Source organism: Netta rufina (genome assembly GCF_964035555.1).
Source record: "Netta rufina genome assembly, chromosome: 15".
NCBI lineage: Eukaryota > Metazoa > Chordata > Aves > Anseriformes > Anatidae > Netta > Netta rufina.
The window spans coordinates 12,977,440-12,997,181 of record NC_140138.1 but is presented as its reverse complement, the minus strand read 5'-3'; the positions used below and the strand labels follow the sequence as shown (position 1 = coordinate 12,997,181).

Below are 19,742 nucleotides of genomic sequence, written 5' to 3'. Positions count from 1 at the left end.
GTAAGGCCATGAGGCTTTAGGAAGGAGGGAGAGAGGAAACTCTAACTTATTTGTACTGTAAGTAAAAATCTGCTGCTGTTTGTGCTCTGCTGGTGGTCCGCCTGGACCCTCTGACGGAGCAGGAGCAACTCTTCCCTTACAACTAAGAGCTACTTTCTGGCAGCTCCCCTTGCAGCACGGCTGTCACCGCTCCTAGTCTTCTCACTCTGAAATGCCCTCACCGTTGTCCTGGATTTCCCTGGGAGAAATTCCCCGTTTCTCCCCACGCTTAACAGGAGTGTCAGCATCCACATGATTCCTCACGACTCCGAGACTGCCTTCCACCGGGAACCTGCCTGCACCAAAGTCCCTGGCACAGTTTGAGCTGCAGTTTTGTCTGATCCTTTTAAGAGTTGGGAATGGCTGTTTTGATGTCTCATATCTATGAACATGAAAGGCTCCTTTCCCTCTAACTGTGCATTGGGCAGGGCAATGCCTGTCTCTCCTAATCAAAAATGTAATCAAAGATCTCACTTCTCGTAAAAAATGTATTAAAAAGAAGAAACGATGCGGCGTCTTTCTATTGGCTTCGCTGCTGGTTTGCTCTGGTTTCTACTTCTGTGCTGCTCCCTCCTGCCTTCCACAAAAGAACCCCTACCTTCGCTTTCCCCATGTCTTGAGAGGTTTAATTGCAAAATGTTGAGCTTTGAAAACAACAAAAAAAAAATCATTGTATTTGATTCAAGCGAAATATCGATTGTCCTTGAGTTCCCGCACCGCAGATATCGGCGGCGTTTTGTCAGTGCAAGGAGCGAGTAAAAAGATCACAGCAAGGAATAAATATTCCAAGTGGAAGGAGAAGAAGCTGAGCCAGGAAAATAGCGGTGCCCCATCCCTCCCTCTCCCACAGCTGCTTCTTAATAAATGGTCTGTTGACCCGATGTTAATGTTTCCAGTTTACAGTAAGCAGCATTTCCCTTAAACAAGATCCTGATAAAGCGAAGCGAGGGAATAGAGGGGGTGGAGAGCAGATTTGCAAAACATGCTGGAGTGAGAAAGTCAGAACATACCGTGTGTGTCTCGGGAGTGGGAACATGCCTCAGTGTGTGAATAAATATATAATGTATAGACATATGCTCTCTCTTCTCAGAAGCGGAGCTTTTTGAGGAGTCCCAGACTGCGCTGCTTTCGGCAGCGTGGCAGGGGAAAAGGAAGCGCGCGTGCGTGGAGCCTGGCAGAGACGGGTGCTGGAGGGATGGGAGGCCGGCGGTTTGGAGGGAGCATCGTCGCGCCCTGGAAATGAGAGAGGTGACAGAGAGAGGGCTCGGGTGTTGCTCGGGCCAACGTGCAGAGAGCGAGTGGCCTGTCTGGAGAGCCACGAGGCGTTTGGGTCTGCTCATTTTCAGCTCACAGACAAGGGCTAATCCTTAGCTAATGGAGATCAGATTTTCATACAAATTCAGATGAGAAGAAAGAGCAAGGGAAGAGGAATCAGATAAGCGTTGGCACAAAGTTATTTGTTAAATGGATTTTTTATTGTTTTCCATGAAGCCTGCACAGAGCTGTTGTCCTCTTTTTAATTCCTCTCCTAACATTTGTTCCCTTTTTCACTGCCTCCACAATTCTCCCATTCAAGCTGAAAAAGCCACCTCCAAAAGACCAGTGTAACATTAGCAGAAATTATTAGCAGCAGTGATTTCAATATTCAAATGGACATAATATTTAGTAATAGACTGGGAGTTGTATAAATAGAGTATGAATGCCTGGTAATGAATCATATCAATAATTTTCACATACAGACTGTGCCTTACATTTCTCAAAGGGCTTTACAAATACCAATTGATTCTCACAGCATGCCTGCTTGGTGGAGGAGTTGTTATTAGTTCCAGCGGAGGGTGAGGATATTGAGATGCAGAGAAATGATGCTACTTGTGTAGTTCACGCTGGGCCCCAAAGCGAGGAATACAGTCAGAAGCTCCTGACTCCCAGGCCTTAGTGCTGGGTCTGTACAGTTCCCTGTGCTTTCTCTGGCATGGCTGGAAGTGGTGGTCCTCATGGACAGGAGCATGAGGAAGATGGGATTTGGTAGCCTGAAGGTGAGGAGAGATGGGTAAAGGAAGGAGCAACACACAGAAAGTGGCAGAGCTGCTCTAAATGAGCTTAAAGCACAGCACCATAGTCATTGGTGGCACCTGTGCCCCATGCAGGTGGGGGCTTGGTTGTTTTATTGTAATTTTTATTAGGAAAACCTGGTTTTCCATGCAGGAAAGCAGCAGCTAAAGAGACACACTCCTGAAAGAGAAGGGCATCTTGAGTCCAGCTGTGCTTTGTCACTCACCCACCTCAGTCAGGGAGGCTGACAGCTGAAGAGTCCCTGAAATAGGGAATGCTCCCTTTTCTCGGGTAGCATCCTACTCAGCAGTCTCCACATCGCCCATCTCGATTTTACTATTGCCCTTCTTAATTCTGCAGTAAATTGTTCCAGTCTTTAATGTCTCTCCTGGTGACCCAGGGATGCAGTCGGTGATGGAGATCTTCTGCAGAGGGAAGAGGCAGGTTACACAGCACACGCCTCAAACAAAGGAAACCTAATTTATCTTTCACCCTTGTGTCGTACTGAATTCACCAAGGCTGGCTCGCTGCTCAGGGGAAGAGGACACGCTCTCAAATTGTATAAAAACATGATATGGTACTTCTAGCCCTTTTTTTTTAAACGCATTTTATTTTGACATTTTACTTGCTGTTTTGAATGACACTGTGTGATGAGAAGTTGTCTTTAAGCTGGCCACAGTAGCACTTGGCTTTTTATTCTGAGAGGTTACATCACCCCGAGCCCATCAGCGTGTTAAGAGTCCTTTAAATTGGCAGAACAACGCGCACTGCCCTGCACTCAGCTGTGTTCAATTTCTTCTGCCAGAGTGTTGCTCAATGACCCAAATTTCACAGGTCTTCTCTACACTCCTGGCCCACCAGAGTAATTTTGCTATCTCACAACTTTTTCTGTCTTTGAAGTTAGCAGCTGTTGGGCTGAGACCATGGATTCTTGTCTTCACATCGATGCTTCCCCCCAGACCTCCATGGAGGTTGGTGCTGAGGGTGGAAGGTTCATCCAAACTCCCCTGGAGCTGAAAGGCAAAGGAGAGACAAGGAACCCAAGGTAACTTCTTCCCAAAACCTAATTGCTGAGCCCAAGGCCCCGTCCAGCAAACTCCCTCAGCTCTTCATAAAGGGCACAAAGGTGCAAGGTGGCAATCGGGGACCCACAGCTCAGATTTTGCACCTTGGGAAAGAGCAGGGGCATTCCTCAGCGCCATCCCACGGAGCCAGGTTTTGCCTGTCAAGCTTTAAGGACTGTTCTGACAAGCTTATTGAGCAACTTTATTGACTTGTTTTCCAGATGAGACTTGGCCACATTTATTCTTTAAAATCTTTTTGTTCCTACCTCCTTATCAGCTTATAATTTACCTTTCACTGCCCAGTTTCTGAGATACTTCAATATTCTTTTGTGATGATCTTTATCTGAAGATTTTTGATAGTTATTCTAAATTGCATTTGCAGTTTCATTAAGTCTTTGAAAGATGAATGTGTATATTAGTGTCAGGAGGACTTCTTCTACACATAAGCTGTGCTCTTCCAGACAGATTATCCTATATTCCTCTGGGCTTTACCTCAGGTATTTTGTTCCATGAACTGAGCTTAGTATGTTTAGGGACTAGATTTTTTTTCTTATTTTTAAGAAAAAGAAAGGAAAAAGAAAACATAGCAACAACAGCATGGCAACAGCAGCTGCTGCACAAAAGAAAAATAGGCAAACAGACTTCCGAAACATATATTCACTGTTAAGCTATTTTTACTGGTCGGTGAGTATGTGGGAGTATTATAACAAAATAAGTGAGAAAATAGCTTACAAATAATTCATAAGAAACTTCAGATGAGAACATATCTAAATGACTTCAGCCTCCCAGCTAGCCCTGGCGGTGTATGAATCTCCACATGCACAGATGTAAAGGTCACCTCTCATCCACGCTATTTATACATTGTGAATTCCTTCATGGAAACCTATATAAAATCCCGTACAGGGAACGACGTCAGTGGAGCACGGAGGTTAGATAACCAGGCACTGAAAAGTAGAGAATTGTGCGTCCCTGCATAGCAGCTTAAGGACGAATCCATCTCACGCCAGCCTCCCTTTGCACCTTAGCAGAAGAGGTTGCCCAGCCGTATGCATAAGGAAGGGCCCAGCAGCCTGGACGTTCCTCGAGGAGTTGCAGGAGCTGTACGTGACTCCCAGGCACTCTGCATCACTTCTCAGGGGACGTTTCCCCATCCGCCTTCTCTCTGCCTTGAGCACGTGGGCAGGAACTCCAGCACAAGCACTTGGAGCAGAGCTCAGCCACAGGTGGGGCCACATATCTTATGCAAAGTGCCAATAGGAGATCAAATAGCATCTCCCTGACCAGCCTAAGACATGTTTAACCTCACCATCCCCTCCCTGAGATGTCCCCCAGACCAGTAAACTGGGGGAAGGCTTTAATTAAATTAAAAATAACTCACCAAGAAGTTGGGAGAAGCAGACTCAAAACGCTGAACTTCTGTACAGTTGCAGCCCAATCCGTGTGCTGTGGGAACCCATTCATCCGCTCTGATGTGCTCCATGGGAGACTGAAGGCAAACACAGCCTCTAAAGTCTCCTCCACAATCCTGGTGTTTTTATTGGCACTGAGAGAAACACAGCTCAGGCCTCTGCAGCCAACACTAGATTCAATTGCCTTTAGAAACAACACAAATCTGTTTTCCTGCTTAAATAAAGTCCTTTGCAGGGTCCTGTTGTGGGAACAACGAGTCAGCTGGCCCTGAATGGAGCAGTCAGGAGGATGAATGGGCTGGTTGTTGGGCTGCAGCAGCCCTGAGCTCGCCGCAGTGCCCGTACTGCAGCACGCTGAGCGGGAACCGTGCCCACCAGCACCACAGCTGCCTCCGGGCACGCAGCACGACCCTGCTGCGAGCTTCATTGTGGCCACCCCTCTTCTGCACCCTCAGGAGCAGTTTATGATCTATTTATTGTAAAACACTATTCATCCTACATCTCACACTTTTCCTTTCAGCCCCGTGGCCTGAGGAATCTCTGCCTGCCGCAGCACAGGGGGGCCCGAGCGCTGAGTCCTGTGCATGGCTCTGCACTGCCCTGCAAGAGTACGGAGCCCATTTCTTGTCTCCCAAGCTCTGCCGGTGCTTTTCTGCCCTTCCAAGGCATGACAAGGAATGACTAGGTAAAGGGTTTAATTGTCCTTCTTAGAGACTTGCCTCTCCTTGGAAGTGTGGTGCATAAGTCATGGGGAAGGAGCCCAGTGAAGCTCTCCAGAGCACGTCAGGAATGAGGAAGCAGCCGCTGAAGTGGTTTGGTTCCCTCTAAGGCTTTTTGCAAACCAAGTCGAAAACAAGCAAGTGAAATGCGATGCTTAGAAGCACTTTGTAAGATCTTTCTGGTTTTAAATTGCTTCGTTTGAACATCTTTGTCTATGAAACCTCCAAGGAAACTCATCCTCTTGTTTTTCCATCTGTGTCTTCTGCTTTCTGTGTGTTTTTTACACAAGAGAGCTCGCATATCTGATGTATATTTATATCTGCACAACTGCATGTAGCTTGAATTGTAAAATACAGGCTGGTTCCACAGGACAGAGGTCAGTGATCTGCAATAAACCCACCAGCTTAGTTGGGATGTGCTGTGTTTTAAAGCGTTCACTGTTTGCTTAGATCTTTTCCTGTGGCCTTCTGTAACATCTGAATATATACCAACCCTCTTTCTACAGTATATTTAGAGTACAAATAGCCTGGATTCCAGGTACTTGAGGAAATACTTCTTGACTCTTTTGCTGTTTTGTTTGTATTTGTTGTTTGTGAAAACAATTCTCAAGAGCATTGTGAGGTGTATCATAGCAGGAACACCTCTGGGCGTGCTGGGGAATGTGTGAAAGCAGGTTTGGAGAGCTTTTATTTTCACACTGTGTTTCAGTTCTGTAGTGATAAATGTTTTCTGGAGTGCAAACCTGCAGGCCCTCCCCTTGCAGGTTTTGCTCCTTGGAATGTAAAAAGGTTTTTACGTTTCAGGTTTCTGCTTGCAGTAGGGTCGTGTCACTCCTGGCCAGTAACAGGACTGATGGGCTGTGCTGCGAGCAGCACGAAGTGGAAACTGCTGCTGGTCTTAGCTGGAACCATCAGGCAGGTGGGATTACTGCAGGACCTAAGGCAGAGAGAAAAGGTAATGGCATAGCATGGAAAAAATGGGAGAGGAACAAATCTTTTAGGCAATTCTGCATTGGCAATTGACCAGTACAAGCCTGATATCCTCTACCAGAATTTTTCACGACATATTCTGGGCTGTGTGCCGGTAATTCCCATGTCCTTCAGCAGTCCAGCTATGGACAGCTGGAAAAGCAGTGTTGGAGTCTCCAAAAATGGCCTTAATTCAGGGCAGTTCTTGGGTTTTGCAGGTGTGGGGAAAGAGAAGCTGTGTGCACACACCTTGCCTGCAGCATCCTGGGTCTGCCTCTACCCCATCAGGTGGCAGCAGCCCCTGCAGGCACGTGCCCAGCTTTAAAATCCCCATTTTGTTACGTGCCCGACCCATATGTGTTTCTTTCAGCCAGGCACAGAGCATCCTGCGGGGTGAATGAATGTTAGACAGTGACTTTATTGCTGCACTGTCGTAACCACAGACAGCCCAATTATTTCAAATGGGACTCAGCCAATATGTTCAGACTTGATTAAGAACTTTTTGAAAGATAAGAAGCATTTGTAGCTAGGGGTTGGCTCCAGCATTAGTTATTTACATTGGGGTGGGGGGAGATAAAATCTTTTATTAGTTTCGCTGTTTAAATATTTTGGCTCTCCATTCCAATATTGTGGCAAGAAGGAACCATATGTGTTCCTAGAAAGAGAGCCTTGTACAGCCGTTAATCAGGAGAGGATCTATTAATGTATTAACATTTCAGAATAATGAGCAAAAACAGCATGCACTGGAGAGACTAACACATATCTTTAGTCTGCGGCTTTCAAATGTTTGGAAAATGCTATATTCCTCCATCTTCCTGAAGCTGATTTTCTGCCAAAAGAAGTCTTCTGTTGTTAATTTTAGAAAGGTTAAATCTATTTACAAAAGCAAACATAAGCACGGAGCAATGAAAACCAGGAGGATGTGGGGACCAGCAGGCTCCCAGTCTGCAGAGGTCACTGTGGGAGCTGGTGTGGCAGGGAAACTTTCCTTTCCTTAACACTGGGCAGAGGGGGGATGTGTTTGGAGAAGATATGAAGCCCAAAGGGCTCTGTCACCTTTGCGGTGCCATTCCCCACCACATCCCTTCTCCAGAAGGCAATGGACTCTGTATGTGTACGTTTGCAGTTTGCTGTTGGGCTTTAGGGAGGATTGACGAAAGGCTTGGCACAGGGAAAGGGCAAATTGTAAAGAGCTCGAGAGTGGGAGAGATTGCTGGTTGAGCAGCTTGGTTGCCTCGAGGTCATTGCTAATTAGCTGCATCTTGCCTAAAGAAGTGAGCGTTACATTTTAATGCTGCTCTGAAAACCAATCATGCTGTCTTCCCTTTGCATCCCATGCTATTGCCAGCTTTGCTGTGGCATCTGGAGCGAGCTGCACGAGGGAAGGGAAGAAAGCCCTCTTAAAGGATACGGAAGGATGCTGAAGTGGTAGCAGAGCTCAGATGAGAGAGGCTGGAGCATGACAGCTGTTATTGGATCATGCAAAAAGCCTGCCAGCAAAAATGCATCAATTTGTGTGATATCCGGGTGTCGTCTTCTGTTTTCATAATTGCATACATGGTGTCTGCATAAATCTCTTCCCCCCCCTGCACCTCCAGCGAGAGGAGCTGCCTGGTGGATGGCAGCATGTCAGTGGGCGAGCAGTGGCAGGAAGAGACAATCAGCTGGATGTGTGTCAGCCGGGGAGGGCCCCGGGCACATCCCTCCGAGGTTGCTCGAACACGGTGCATTCGCTAACTGCAAAACCTCTCCTTTTCCCCACAGGAAGAGCAGCATGTTCATCCAGACACGAGAACCAGCGCTGCTGTCTTGCCATGTTCTTCAGGAGTTTAGTGCCAAATGACAGCACAGGCGGCTACAGCAGAAGCTTTCAGCAAATGCACTGTAGCCCAAGGGTCTGAGGGGCTCCTAGGGGATACACTGGAATTTCTTCTCCTTTCTCACCGAATGCTGAAATCTTCCTGTTCCTTCACTCTTTAGCTGCAACCTTTGTCTCTTCAGGTGTAGGCTTCCTCCTTGCGGTGGGATCAGCACTGTCTGCATGAGGAGAGAAACGTCCTGGGCTTCTTTGTTTGACACTGGTTTCCTCATTTCCTGAAAGCAAAATACACTCGGTTTGTACAGCCCAACTGGCTGGTTTCCGTACGACCTCAGTCTTGACTTTTTCCTGCCCACGGACTGCCGATTTGGTTGAGCCACTCCACAAATGCAGCTACCGGTACCACCAGCTCTGTGCACTCAACAGTCTTGAAGTTGAGATAGAAATGGTGGGATTTTGGAAATAACGTTGTCTTCATAGCATAAATCTTGACTTCTAGCTATAGATGCTGTCCGAGAAATGTGCTTTCCCACAGTGGGTTAGTGAGGGTTAAAACTCAGTCTTGAAGACGCAGGAAAGAAGTGGTGTGTGTTCAGTCAGAACCGACTTGCCTTTCCTTCTTTGACTTTCTGGGTAGTGACAACTCTTGAGCACTTCAGTCCTGTTGACAGTGGTGCTAATGACAGTGATTCCAAATAAAGAAAAATGAAGAAACTGTGAGCCAGCAAGAGAAATAAAAGCATCTTCCTCAACTCACGCTAAGACTGTGGAATTTGGTTGTTGGTGTTGCAACAGCAAGTAATGTTATTTTCAAAGCCAACACTTAAAATTCCACTTTGGCAGGTCGTAATTATGAGTGAGTCACACAGTCTGATGGGAAAGAGTAATTATTGACCAGTTCTTGCTCCTGGTTGAGCGGTGGCTTTAGTCTCCCTGCCCGTAACGCCGTGCGCTGGCTCTGTGCACGGGTGACTAACGCATTGCCGATTTCCTTGAAGCAGGGTTTCATCCTGCATTGTAGCCCCGGGTGCCAGACTATGACAAACAAGAACTAGAAGAGGGTAATGAATAAACATGGTGAGAACTTCAGCTGCAGTCTGCCATCAGGTCCATCTGTTACGCCTTCCCCCACAAGCCTTGCAAACTCAACAAGCCAGGGACAGGCACACTCCATGCACTGCCCCGTCCTACAGCCACGTATCTAGGGTCTGATTGTCTGGTCAGCACTCAGTTTATCCCTTGTGGTCTCCTGAGCCATTATTGGTCATAGGGTTGTGTTCAGTTCTTCAGCCTTCTATCGACCTTGCTTGAGACAGGACTTCCAGAAGGATTCCAAGAAACGAGGCTTCATCACCCACCGGTGCCTGCTGTATCGCCAAGTAGCAGTCACTGCAGTGAGGTGTGTGTAAGCTGCTCGTTTAACCATCCCTGCCTCTCTCCCTCCCCCGGCACGCACTCACCCTCCATCTCCTGCAAAACCAGGTGCCCAGCTCCCCAAAGAGGGTGCTGGGGGCTTGTTTTCCAGTTGGCAGCCAGTGAATCCCAAAGCCTGAATGGCTGATTTGCACCAGTGCCATGTGCAAGCTCTTCGGCTGGGGCGCACGGTGGTTTTTCCTGCTTATTTGTTTGAATCCCAGGAAGGGAAAGCAGAGGCCCTGGCAGGAGCACGGTGCAGAAGCAGCGAAGCAGAGGAACGGCACATGTCTGGTGTGACTCAGTGAGCAGGGAAGGCTCCAGCAAGTTCTGCCTGTTGGTGAGCGCTGGGTTGCTCTGGGGAGCAGCTGCCCATCTCCCAGGCAACCAGGCAGCTTACAAAAAGCTGCCATCAAAACTCCCCGTGGTTCCAGCTGTCCCTCGTCACTGCAGGGTTTTGCAAACTTTGCTGCTCATGTTCTCTTACAGATCTCATGCTCACAGCTGCAGTTCACAAGAAGCGGAGTCTCTCCCCGCTTTGGGAAGTAGGCCATCTGAATTAAAGCCCACACAGATGATTTTCTTCCATTTCTGCCATCGGAGCTTCGTTCTCGTGTTCCAGAAACCCCATGTTCTCAGTTCTCTGCTCCACCACTGCTTCCAGCTCTCCTCCCAGCAGGGGAGATGGAGGAGAACGTGACAAGCAACTTGACTGGTTAGTGAGATGAGTTTGCCTTCCAAAATAGAGATTCCTGTGCATGGGGTTCATTTCCCAGTCCCTGGTATCTCCCTCAAGTTGTCTGTCTGCTCCTGGCTCTCCTGGTGGAGAAGTTTGGGACCTGGTTTGAGTCGCACCCACTTTTCCCTTTGCACCAAGCCACCTTGCTCATCAGGGGTAGCTACAGACCAGGAACTGCCTCTGGATGGCAGGGCTGCAAGGCAACGCGAGGCTGCAATTCAGCTGGGAAAAGAGAACTTAAATAACACCCAGTCCCTGGCATCGCAGGCTACAACTGCAGAATCATTTCAGAGAAAGTAACAGGAGATTTTTCTCTTCCTAATTTATGTCTATCCCGCATATGGCTTCTGTGGAGTCGCTAATGTTACAGACAGATGGGTTGGCATTTTACTAGACAGAACACATGGGCTGGATGTTGTTAACGCTTGTTAGCTCCTCACTCTGCAGCTTGACCAGTCCAACGTGGTCACCTCGCAGATGGCTGGGAAGCTGCAGCCTGGGTGCCGCAGCGATCCAGCTCCGCAGCGCTTGGTTGTGGCAGCAGTGCTGCTAACGTGCGTTCGGCTGCTTGTCCTGAAGGGCTTCGCTGTAGGTCAGAGGTACTGCACCTATGGCTGGGGGATCGTCACATCTTCCTCATATGCAAAGGAGAGGCACCGATTCGTACAGACCCTGAGCTTTCTCGTGAGGCATTGGCTTTAAAGGCTTCAGTTCCTAGTTTGGATTTTTATAGGATGGCGTTAGGAAATTTCTGCCAGCCCTGTGCCTTGCCCTCATCTACACTCCGTTGCAGCTGACGTTTATAAAATACCCTCTGTATGGCTGTGAATGGTATTTAACAGTCCAGAGGCCTGTTAAGAAGTTGTAATTTAGGATCTCAAGCTCTGACTATAGCCTAGGTCTGTATTAGCTCTGAGTGGACATTCAGTGCAATTTTCCCTTCTCTGTGCCGCGAACAGCGCGCTGTGATTTACTCTCACCAGTCTCGTATTCAGCCGAACCATTTCTAGGTATCACCGCAGCAATTCTCCGCGGGGTGAACGTGCTTGATCGCTGGCGTGGCGATGCCCATCAGAACCTGTGGGTGAATCGTTTACGTTCCCCTCTTCCCTCTCTGACAATGCTGATGTTCGATTCACGCCGTAATGGCAGGAGCCTGAGTGCGTCCTACCGATGAGACGGGGAATTTGGGTTTCTCTACTTGTCCTTTAAAACTCTGAGAGCACTTTTGGAAAATTCAGGGGTATTAAACCACACCGAGCAGTAGTTCTTCAAACCTGTGCTTTAAATTGGATATATTTGTCTCTGTCTGTCCTGAACTGTTGAGTAACATTAATGCACCCTGATAATAGCTGTCACATTTTACCCCGGGGGTTGCTCCTCAGTGATAGGTGAAAGCACAGCAGTTCAAAGACCTGTCTTTCAGGATGAAAAGCTCTATAGGAATATTCAGATATAAAATAGTAATAGTATGAACCAAAAAAATACGCTTCCCTTATTTTAAAGCCTTTGATCTTATTTTTATGGCATCACATTTGACAGTCTAAAGGGCATTAACCTGTGGGAGAAACCCTTTGAGAAGATGCTGACTTGCCCTCCACTGCACAGAGCACCTTCCCCTGGGATGAATACCAACCGTTTTCCCCCGTCAAGAGAGGAGCAGGTACTTCAGTGCATGGCTGTGCTCTTTTTTTACATTTTCCTTTTTTTTACATTGGGTGCAGGGTAGCTCTCGTACATCAAAACACGTAGCTGTAGGGATAAACTCCCTGCGCTGTGTTTCTTCGGTGCTGAGCTGGTGAGACAACCCGGACCCCATCTCTTCTGTCACCGTGTGTAGTGCCTGGGTTGTGCTGCTGATTAAAATGGAAGTATGTGAGGTGACCTCTTGCGCCGAAGACATTGTGGGGTTGTGGTTCATCTCAGTGTTGAATAATAAGAAAGAGAAAGGAAGTGTTTGCTATAAATCTCAGCGCACGCAGGGCTGTTTCTCACTTATCCCACCACAGCTTTCAATTTTCTTCTTGGCATTGCCAGGCACTTGCTTTTCTTTGCTCAGCAGCTAAAAGCAGCTTTTTCATTACATTTCCTGGAAGGCCCTTTACAGGCATCCATCCCCCTCTGCCTCATAAATTCACTTTATACAGCAAGCTGGCAGCACAGAGGTCAGAGGTCTTGGCAAGAAGCAATTATTATAAAGAAGTGCTCTTCCTCTTTTGGGTTACAAAGAGGATGTTATAGGGGGAGAAACTTCACAGCAGACAAGAAATGGTCATTTGTGAAAGGTGGATGACTTGATTGATGCCGAGCTGAGCGTCCTGCAAGAGCTGTGTTGGGAAGGCCAGCAGAAACCTGCCCGCTGCCAGAAAAAAAGGGAGAAGGAAACCAGTAAACAGTTTGCTAAATAACCTCATAAATATTTCAAGGCGTAAGCACATCTTGTGGTACAATTTGTTTTTTGTTTTTTTTTAATATTTCTCTAATTTTAAATGAACAGCCTCTAATTAAAGTGATTTAGTGGCTACCTGGGGACCTGGTATTTGAGCGGTGCGCGATACTTAGGAGAGATTGATTGGCGAGGCGTAATTCAATTGGGGGATTTTGATAATGATATCATCACCCGAGAGAGCCAAGTTTGAGCAATTACACAGATCTCAAAGCCTCATGTTTGGATTGCTCGAACTTCGGCAGGCACTTTCCATGCGTGCACACACACACACATGCACGCACGCCTTCTTTTTGCTTTCCTGTCCGTTGCACACCGCAGAGCCCTCCCGGGGCAGCAGTGAAGAAGGCAAACACTAATTTTACATAGGCAATGATGCATATTTATACCAGTCTGTGTTAGAAAGTTGTACTTCCCACCCGGCTGCTGGCTCCCAGAAGGCAAACACTGGACATCCATCGGCAGCAGGAGCTGATTTTGGCATTTGCTGGGCCCTTGAGTGTTCTGGCTGGCTGCTCCATGGGCTCCCCGTGTGTGTATGTGCCTGGCCGACGTGACCCAGTGTGCTTTGTGAGCGTGTTGGTGTCTCACCTTCACTTTGGAGTTGTGCCTGGTGCCTGGCAGAGCCGGGGAGAGGCTGCCAGCCCCGTGTAGCGGCTGCGTGTGGGCAGGGCGGCCTTTGACATTTAGAAAAATCTCAGCGTCCGAAGCAAGAGGCAGAAACAAAAAGATTTTCTTGTTTAAAGGTCAGAGCAGGCGGCTTCTTAAAAGATGTTTTCAGATTGCTCTGTTGACAGGGTTTACACAAATTAATGGGAGCCAAGGTAGGCGGTGGGTGGTGAGGGGCTATCGGGACCACAAGCGTGCCTGACGTGCTTGGTGGCAGAGGCTCTGCAGCACATACAGTGATAGCATTGTGGAGGGTTTGAGAGGTGATCTGGTGGCACAGCAGCCCCTGGGGACTTCTGCTGATGAGGGATGGTGCTGGGGAAGTGAGAGTGGGCAGCACCACGAGGACAAGGGGCTGAGGCAGTGAGAGCAGAGTGCGGCCGTGGCACATCCCGCAACACCAGCAGCGCCCGTGGGCCTGCGTGAGGCAGGGGGAAGCTCTGGGTGGTGTCTCAGATGTGAAGCCATGTTGGGCCTTCCCTTGGCAAGCACAGGGCCATTTCTCTCGTGTATTCAGAGCAGGGACCCAGCACAGAAAGTGATTTATGGAAGGAGCATAATGGATGAGAGATGGAGCCTCCACAATACATTTGCTGGGTAAATGTCACTGGGCAATGATTCACTTGCTCGTTTTGACCCCTCATACATCTCAGACTTGAAAAGTTCTGTCTAGTGTAGGAATGGGCGAGCAGCATCTGCAAGGCAACATCTTGAGTGTGCCAGAGGGCAGAACACCACTCTGACAGCCCTACCAAAGCTTTGGATTTAACCCTTCCTTTAACCCTTCCTCACCCTCAGCACGTGTCTCAGCTGGGGTGCCCAAGCTGAGCCGTGCCAGGCACAAAGCTCCACCAAAAACCATTTGGGAAGTCTGCCTCCAGCCCTTGGATGGGTGTGTTTAAAGATACAGGAGCTCATGTTTGCATGGGTTGCAACCCTGAATTTCATTTTCTTGATGTAGAAATCAGAGGTAGAATATGCACACTGCTGAAATCTCAAGTCGTATTCTTTGACATTCTCAAAACCCTCTTCTCCCTTTTTCCAGTTTTACTCCTTGTTTTCTCGTGATACCACATCCCCATGTTAGCCTTTCACTTGGAGCATGCAAACATCCTCTTTTCAATCTTATTGCAAAGTCTGAAGACCCCCAGAACGCTGGGTTTTATGCTCAACTAGTAATTTTCAAGAAGGATCCTTCGGATGCCTACATTCACGCTGCGTGGCGGTTTATAGCTGGTGGCAGTTTTTGAGCCAAAGTAGGGTCATTCATTGTTTTTTTCTAGCTACTAAGATATGTTACACAGCAGAGGAAAATAAATATATACAATAAATTGTAAAAAATGATATCTTTAGTTCTGGGTGCACTTGTGAACCATGCTAGCTTGTAAATGACCAAACGAGACACCGCCGAACTTCTGACACAGCTACCTCGCAGCTGGAAGAAGAAGGAGAAGGAAATGCTGGGACTTGGCTTGTAGGGAGTGGGTTTTTTTGGAACAACACGGGGGCAAAAATCCGTGTCAGCAAAATCAATGCAGCCAGAAGCCTTGCATGTGTTACACCAAAGCGACAACTCTTGGGAGAGCCTCGTTGATGGTCTGCACGACCTCCCAGCTGCAGGAGTGCCCAGTGCCCTGTGTCATCTGCTCCTTGATGATGGTCCCTGCTGGAGAGGAGGACTTGCTTTCCCACCACACTGGTGGTTTTTTGAGAGTTTTATATGTGTATCTAAACTCTAAAGCCTTGAATAATTTACCGATTTCCAGGGTTAAAAGGAAGATTTATGATGTTTCCTTCTGGCAGGCAGCAGCTGATCTTGATTCTCCTGGAAAAGCACTTGTACTAACAGCTCCTTTCTCCGAGCAGAGCCAGGAGCAGCTTCTGCAAGCTGATGTCGCCATGTGGTAAATAGACCTGTCTTCTTCATGTTTTGCAATATAATGCAATCTGCCCACAGATCTGATGGAGTAGCACAGCCTGCAAAGAGAAAACAGGGTGGCACCCTTCAGATCTGGGGCTGGAGTCGCATCCCCCAGCAGAACGGAGCGAGCTGTAGCACAGGGCAAAGACTGATTGCCACTGCTTTTCTAGAAGAGGTCCCGATAGGCCTTAAATCAGGCTGAACTGGCAACAGGGCTTAGCGAAAGCCGCAGTCTTTTCCTTTTTGCAAGTATTTGAGATCTGAATAAAACATAACACAGACCTGAATCTCAGTAGTTTAGTGAGCCGGGCAGATTTTATTCCCATTAATTAGAAGAAACCAATGCAGGCCTGTGTGAAGAGTACCTGTGAGATGATGTTCTGGTAGTGCTTCTGCATCAGGGGCATTTCCCAGATGGGCTTGGGAGGCTTTTGGCTTCATCTTGACTTGAAATTCCCAGGGAGGCACCGCTGGGGTGAACGGTGATTGCGTTAGATGGAGCCTGCCACTGTGGGTGCTTGGCGGATGCTGTCAGCTTTGTGCTCTTGTTAGCAGGGGTTGTGGCCAGGAGCTTTCTCTGGGGGTTAAGATTATTATTTTTTTAATTAAAAAAAAATGATTAAAAATGAGTGGAGGAAGTCCTAGCTATAAACTGTAAAGAGAAGGACTGGAGGGCCCTTACAGCTTTGTGAGGAAATTTCAGCTTTGTGCCTTTCATAAAGCCGGCTTTTACACCTGGAGTCGCAGGTACACTCTGCACTGATCCAAAACAGCATGAAACGACTGGAGCCTGCAGCGTTCATTCAGCAGAGCATCGCCTGCAGTGTCCTCTCCCTTGTCTTCCCTACATCCCCTTCCCTTGCCGTGGTTCCCTGCTCGCTGCCCCCGCGCCTCCCTCTGCCTGCGGCTCACCGCGGTTCCAGGTAGGGTGCAGGCTCTTGAAAAGAAATCCCGTGAATTAATGGGAACGTATCGCTGTTATTTCTTATAATCACTTCATTTGTAAAGCACATGCTGCAAAGACACTCCTGCTGTTGCGCTCAATGGCAACAAATCTATCTATATATCCCAGTCGATTCTACGTTATGAACAGATGGGTGAAGGAAAAAAAAGGGCAATAAAAACAAATATTAAGAACAGTAACAATGATACCAATTTTAAAGCACTCCCAGAAAATAGGCAAGGTTCTAAATTTTTTTAAAAGCACTGCGAAATTGAACGAACCGAACTGCAAGTGCATCCATCCTCAAAGTTAGCATGTAAACATCTCCCGGCAGAGAAGGAATTGCCTTTTTTCCAAGTGGCTGCCTTCTTGCCTTGTTCTTGTTACTGAAGAGATCATAAGAAACCTGGGTGAAATGTCTGGGTTTTGAATGCTTTGGGGCTTTTGGATGCTTTTTGTTGTTGTTTCTTTCTTGTTTTTGGAGGGCCACAGTGGGCAGATGCTGCCTCTCTCCACTGTCCAACAACCGAGAGAAAGCACAGCCCCATTGAACGCAGTGGGAAGTAGTGTTCTTGTCTGAAGCACGTGTTTGTTCCTCTGGCTTCCTCTGATCATTATTCTGCTGCCTCTGCTGAAGGAGGAAACTTCAGTTATGAAGAATAGCAGAGAGAAATGACCATTAATCTGGTATAAAAGAAATTATTCAAATGCAGCCTTCACTCGCGACGCCTGTGAGCTCAAAGTAGAGGGGAAATTTAAAACATTTATGTTCCTCTCTTTCTGAGAGCATAAAATACAAGCAAATGGTCTGGCACTGGATGCTAGATTTCTTAAGGAACTTGCTTTAATTAATTAAACTAGTAAACCAATTAATGGATTTGCTTGTAAATTCTTAGAAAATTAATTTTGTGCCCAAAGAGTGTTTTAAATCTGCTAAGGAGGCAGTGTGTACTTTGTGCAGAGATTGAATTCCCATTCCCATGAAGCCAATTCACTGTTGACTTTGGAGACGCAGGTGGTGCGTTCATCATACCGGGACCTTCCTCCGAAACCGGTGCCTCCGTCAGCTGCATCCAGGGTGGATTTGCAAAACAAAGCCCGTGCTGCTTCCGTGGCACCTGGCCCACCCCATGGACCAACTCAGAGCTTCCCCACAGCCTCTCCTTTTACTTGGGTTGCAGATGTGCATCCCTCCCCGTGCCACCGATCGGTGTCCTCGGCAGCTCCGCTCCTCCTGAGCCTCTTTAACCCGACACAGCGGTACATGGGGGTGCAGCAAGCAAGCCAGGGAGCCGTGGGCAGCAGCGGATTAAGGCGCTGAATATCCTTTGGAGTCGCTGCAAAACAACCAAGATGAAGTGGAGGAGATTTAAACAAAAGCTAATTTACTTTCCCACACTGAAACCTTGTTTAGATTCCCTCCCTGGCTCAGGGGTGACAGGGGCATCCTTGGTACCTTGCGCTCTTCGCAATCAGAAGTGACACGTACACGAAAAGTTCATCATCAGATGTGTCCACGCTTCTGAAAACACGAAACCAGGAACAAACGGGTTCCCTGGGGCCCTCGGCGATTATCGCTTCCCTTCTCTCCCAGCAGGTAAAGCCCTGCTTTCCCTTCACGTGGCAGTCCCTGCTCTGGTTCCTGGCATCCTTTTTGGGGCAGGGGGTGCCCCGCTGCTGCTGCCCCCAGGGGACGCTGGCTCTGCCAGGCACAGCTCACACTGCCCCGCTCGGCTGCGAGGAGAAGCAGAGCTGCAGAGCAATTAGGAGAGGGAACATTTTGAAGAGGAAAATGGCAGGGGAAAAACATTAGCATTTGTACTGTGATGTTTTTGCTGTTTATTAATAAACAAGCAGCTTTCGCGCCTCCGGAGGCAGGAGAGGCTTCAAGCATTCCTTCCTTCTCTTGCATTTAGCTTTTTTTTTTTTTCTTCTTCTTCTTGCTTGTTTTATATGTTACAGGAGATTTGTAATGTCTTCCCACATGTTGAGTTCCCTCATTTTCATGTGAGCGTCTCTGGAATAATTCCTCTGGAGCTCTTGGCTGCGGGGCTGATTTAAACCTCCCGAACACGTGAGGGATGCGGGGTGGCTCAGCAGCTGGCTGGGGAGGAACAGCACCGGGTGCCAACAGGTCCAGTAGCTCCCTCGGGAGTAGGAGGACTTCAGAAACGAGTCTTCTTCATAGGAAGCTTGTGTGGGGCTCCTGCCACCCGAGCCCTGGGTGGTGGTGATGGTGACACTGCGGTGGTCACCCTGTGCTGGCAGCAGAGCCTGGTCCCCGTGGGGTCTCCAGGATGATGGAACCGCTCTGCTCCCCACCGCGCCGCTTGTTTGTTGTGGAGGCTCACGCGGGGGTTTCTGCACGGAGACTTTGGAAAGGCAGGACTCAATAACAGCCCAATTAAAGCGTGCGCCGAGCACCTGCTCTGCGGCAGATAACATTGCCTTGATTACAGGCGGATCCGCACCGAAGGAGGCTGCGGAGCGATGGCTCTAGCTCTCCCCTGCGTGGTGGGAGGCGAATTAAAACCCTGCTGTATTAATGGGCTTGCTCTGCTTTCCCCTCAGGCCTCCAGCTCCTCTGGTGGAAAAATGCAGCTTCTGGAAACGGAGTTCTCGCGAACCATCCGGGAGCTCATCGACCTGCACCTGCTCCGCCAGGACAGCATCCCGGCCTTCCTCAGTGCCCTCACCCTCGACCTCTTCAGCCGCCAGACCATCGCTTAGCTCGCCCCGATCCCGCCACCAGGCAGGCCTGGAGCACCCCCGGGCAGGACGGTGCCTCACCCTTGGTGTTCACGAGGTAGCAAGGACAAATTCTCCCCTCACACCCTTAATTCATGGCATTGGGTTGCGTCTGTTTTGCGGGAAACTCCTTATTCCCACTTCTTTCATGTTGAGTCCCAAACCCCACCTTTTCCCCTGAAGAGCATCATTTCCCTCCTGTGGGAGGGCAAGTCTAGCTCCATCCCAGGGCTCTCCTGTGCCACGACCCATTCCCCACCTTTGAACTGTGAAATGCATCCGTAACTCCCCAGAGTGTCTCAGCATCTCTCTGGGAAGGCGGTGGGAACTGCTGGTTGGAGGAACCACCCTTTTCCCCAAAAGCATCCCCCAAATCTGGGCCCTGGCAGAGAGACCAGCGTGGGCTTTGGGGGTGGCTGGTGCTTCCTGCTCTGCCATCACTCAGCAGACGAGAACAAGCATAAAAGGACTTCTGAAGACCCTACACCTTGTGTTGCGCGGTGTGCTCGGATGTCACCCACGTGCTTTTTGTTCCTCGTGGAGGCTCTGGGGCCCTGGGTTAGCTCAGGAATGTGGAGGGTGGGACGGAGCCTATCAGGGTGTGCTCGCTGCTGCCTGCTGCCAGGCCGTGGGCACCTCCTCACCTGGCTGGGGTGACCCTCCTCCCATGGGAAGCTTCCCCTCTGGGGACACCCTGAGTCTGACGTTTTGTGTTACAATGGATACTTCTATCCTGATAATAAAGTGTCACTTCCCAAACCGGGTGTATGACTCCTTCACTGGGGAGGTGCA

At 48.6% G+C, this 19,742-nt stretch overlaps 1 protein-coding gene across 1 annotated transcript in view; it reads left to right on the top strand.

The window, feature by feature from the left end:
• MAD1L1 (mitotic arrest deficient 1 like 1) overlaps positions 1–19,525 on the top strand; it is a 354,917-nt gene extending 335,392 nt beyond the window's left edge. The window contains exon 18 of the mRNA XM_084296309.1: positions 18,774–19,525. Coding sequence (XP_084152435.1) covers positions 18,774–18,932 — 159 coding nt within the window. The 3' untranslated portion in view covers positions 18,933–19,525. The remainder of the gene's footprint in view (positions 1–18,773) is intronic.
• The last annotated feature ends 217 nt before the right edge of the window (positions 19,526–19,742 follow it).